Raw genomic sequence first — 4,101 nt, forward strand, 5'->3', positions numbered from 1 at the left:
CACGCACACGCACTCACCTCCGCAGTCCCTCTGTCACCCCGCCCGTCTTTGGCGGAGTCCGTCTGTGAGTCATCGGCGGACTTGAACCGTGTCCGTGGCTCGGTGCTGCAGCAGCAGTCTGTGTGACACGGAGCGACCAAACACAACCAATCAGGGTTTATTAAACCTCTACCTGCATCTAAACCCACCTGCTTAGTGCGGAGCTCACTGAGGAGTGTGATCAGGTCACACAGCACCGTGTCTGGAGACTTTCCACCAACAAGGCGTGTTGGCGTTAAACACACTGTAAACGGGACTATTTCAGTCAGCCGGCCTCCTAAATATAGCCTGGCTCTTTATTAATGTATGAGCCGCTGCTTTCCCTCCACAGTCACACTGAAGCACTTTTTTTTTTTTCTTTTTTGTTTGGCTGACTCGAAATTAACCGCTCGCGTGCGCGTACCGTATCCCATATGCGCGCGCGTGTTTTGGTGGGGGCGCACGGGCGTGTGTGTGTGTGTGTGTGTGTGTGTGTGCTGGTTGCGTGTCTCCTCGCGCTGTGACGCACGAGTCAGGTGGTCGCTCTAATAGCGCGAGGATCTGTCCGCGGTGCTGAATCCACGCTGAGCGCAGAGAGATGCTCAGCTCCCCCACGAGCCTCCACAGCGAATAACTGCAGGTAAGAGCCGCTGGCGGCACCGAACACACGCTGGACTCTTTGAAATAGTTTTTAAAAAAATTATTATTATTTATATCGCTTCTCATGTAAATAGTTTTTATTTGTATTTTTATTTTATCTTGATGACTTCCGCTGCCTCCAACCTGATGCACCGCCACAGATGCTGAGGCTGACAGGTTGCGTTGTGTCGTCCGCAGTCCGCCTTTTGTTCTCGGTTCGCTTCACGTTTTTCTGAGCTGCTAACCTCCTGGAGCTGATCATCACTTTTCTGTCGCACATTAAAGCAGAAGTTTGGTCATTTAAATTCAGTTTGGAAAAACAAAAACACACAAAAAAAGTAAACATGGCTCCTGCATCGTTGTTGTTGTTTTTTTTTTAACAATAAGTTCATTTTTGCACATTTCATCAAACCCTTCATCCGGCTGGAGAACAATCTGTCCCCGTTCAGCTGCACGGACAGCTGGGAAACAGATAATTGGTGTTTTCAGATTAAAGCAGAGGTTGCGCGAACATCAGCCTTACCGGGTTACCTTGACAACGGGGCTGTGACTCACGGAGAGCAGCAATTTGACGACTAATGAGATTTGCACGGGAGCTGAATGCCGCTGCTGTTACTGCTGCTGGCAAACAGGCGGCACGATTCCATCTGAGCCACAAACACCAGCAACAGGCAGGGAGCTGGAGAAGGATGCAAACACTCTGTACAGTCTGTAACAGTCACAGGCAGAGCTGCAGATACACAAAGATTATCATCATCATCATTATTATTATTATTATTATTATTGCTGTTGTTATTGTGTATAAACCATCTGATGAATTTCCCATGCAGTTTTACAGTATCTTTAAAAATTAAATGAATAATTAAAACAACATTAAAAACAAGAATTCAAACCACATAAGAAGCAAATGTAAAATAAAAACACATTCAAACAAACCCGTATTTAACTGGACGTTGTCAGATAAATCAGATTTATCAGGGCGTTTGACCTGATCCTCGTCAGAGCAACAGTAACGCATCGAGACCTTTGCCTCACATGAAAAAGTAAAACTGTCTGAGTGGTTTGCGACGTTACCATCAGACTAGACATCTAAACTGACAGCGAGAGCAAAAGGCGTTTCAGAAATGCCAGAGCAGGAGCCATTGTGAACCTGTTTGCTTAATGTGTAAAGGTCAGTGCTGACATGTGCTTCCTTATCTTTGCTCTGCAGGCGTCATCATGCCGTCACTCCCTGAGAGCTTCACCACTGGCAAATCTTTCCTCATCTGTTTCGCCAACCTCCTCTTGGTCCTTCTCGTCCTCAGTTCCTCTGGCGTTCACGGTGCTTCGCTCAGAGAGCACAGACTACGAGGAAGTGAATCCGACTTCCAGAGAGGAAATGTCCGCCCAGCACCTAACACCGATATGCTGAAAGCCTTGGAGTACATCGAGAGTCTCCATCAAAGAACCGGCATGGACTCCCAGCAGCACGCCCCTGTCACTGCAGGGACTGATGGCAGCAACACAGATGATGCTGAGAAGCTGCGCGCCATGCTGAGACTGGCTTCAAACCCTACACAAAGCAAAGATGAGGAGGAAGAGGAGGAGGATGAGGGAAGGGAGGATAAGAGTGAAGAGCTGCTGCAGGCTGTGCTCAGCACGCTCCAGCAGACGGAAAAGGCCTACAAGCCGGCTTCGCTTCGCCCCAGCGCAGAAGGAACAGGCGTGAAGGTCGGCACGTATCCCAGGGTGCAGCAGAAGCAGCAAGGCATCATGCCTCACAAGAAGCTGCCCTTGATGTTTGAGGATGAGGAGGAAGGTGAGGGGGATGAGGAAGAGGATGAGGACCGGCCAGAGCACGAGAGCCCCTTCAAGCGCACCAACGAGAACGTGGAGGAGAAGTACACTCCTCAGAACCTGGCCACGCTGCAGTCGGTGTTCGACGAACTGGACAAGCTGACCAGTACAAAGACCCTCCGCAAGCGGGAAGATGAGGAGGATGACATGGAGGAGGAGGAGGAGGATGGGGAGGAAGATGGCGATATGTTTAATGTGAGGAACGTAGCATATGACGACATAGGCGGGGATCTGGCAGACTGGGGTCCACTGGAGGAGGAGGAGGAGGAGGAGACGGACAACAAACATGACGTCGACAGAGGGCTCGATTACATCGATGACAACGACGAAGAAGCTGATGAGGATGACGAGGAGGAAGATGATGAAAGCTACCCAATCAAAAGGTCAAGCGATCCAGACGACGTAGCTAATCTGGTGGACTATTACCTCCTGAAAGTGCTGGAGAAAACAGAAGAGGAAGAGCAGAAACGAGAGATCGAGGAGGAAGAGGAGAAGGAGAGGGCTGAGAGGAGAGTGGCTCAGACACAGTACAGAGACAACGTCGATCCAAGAGTTATCTACCAGCTCATTCAGATCTCCCAGAAATACCAGATCCCACCTGAGGACCTGATAGACATGCTCAGAACCGGTGAAAAGACATATCAAGACAAGTTGCGAAAGAGCAACGAGTTAGCCAGAGCAGAAAGCCAGCTCTCTCAGATTTCCTCAAAGAAGACACACAAGTTCCCCGAAGCCAAATACTACAACAGACGCCTGCCTTATGGACAAAAGACGCCAGAAGAGCAGAGGACAGAAGAAATCCTCAAAATCCTGGGCTTGGGAGGCGCAGAGGATTCACCTCCTGTCAGGAAGCAGAAGCAGCACAAAAGCTCACTGTCACGACTTCACACTCCGCCTGCAGGGCGTTTGGGGGAATCCGCTCCCACGCAACGGCGCCTTCCCGGCACTTTCAGAGACGACTATGACGACACCGTCGACGAGGACGAACTGGCAGCGTACCTCGCAGCTCAGATGCTGGCACAGTATCCCAAACCAGCGTACAGCAACAGAAAGGCGAGCCAAAAGCGGGATGAGGTCGGGCAGAACATGACGGGCTCTTTTGAAAAGGCGATAGAGGAATATTTTGATCAAATGGACTCGGACAAAAGCCAGAATGAAAAGAGACAGTCTGAGGATGACGAGAGGGGCGATGACACGCAAATGCAGGGCTTCGAGAATGAGGCGGTGATGAAACTGCTGAGCTACCTGAACCCAGAAACTGAGGAAAGTGATGCCAAAGCTGCCCAAGGAATATAAATAAGGCTGTAGATACATATACATAAATATATATTGTTTTGGTGGAGGGAAGAGGGTGAAAATAAAGTATTTTGAAGAAAAAAAACATGCCGTCAACTTTAGTTATTCTGTAGGTTTACAAAAGTTTATTAGCAGAAATGAGTGATTGAACATTCATCTGATGTTTTTATTTATTTTATATATATATATATGAGTTAATTGCTCAAAAACACTTTACAACTGCAGTAGGGAGTAAAATGTGGGCACAGTTTTCCCAACAGCTAACTGTTGGATAAAATAGGAAATGAGAATTGTAACATTTTCTGTTTCAGT

At 48.5% G+C, this 4,101-nt stretch overlaps 1 protein-coding gene across 1 annotated transcript; it reads left to right on the plus strand.

The window, feature by feature from the left end:
* Positions 1–1,875: 1,875 nt before the first annotated feature.
* scg2a (secretogranin II a) lies at positions 1,876–4,009 on the plus strand. The gene has a single exon (XM_008301869.1). It carries the CDS (start codon positions 1,876–1,878, stop codon positions 3,787–3,789), a length of 1,914 nt encoding a protein of 637 aa, XP_008300091.1. The 3' UTR covers positions 3,790–4,009.
* Positions 4,010–4,101: the final 92 nt, after the last annotated feature.

This window comes from Stegastes partitus, unplaced genomic scaffold (assembly GCF_000690725.1).
Source record: "Stegastes partitus isolate 25-593 unplaced genomic scaffold, Stegastes_partitus-1.0.2 Scaffold1723, whole genome shotgun sequence".
Classification (NCBI taxonomy): domain Eukaryota; kingdom Metazoa; phylum Chordata; class Actinopteri; family Pomacentridae; genus Stegastes; species Stegastes partitus.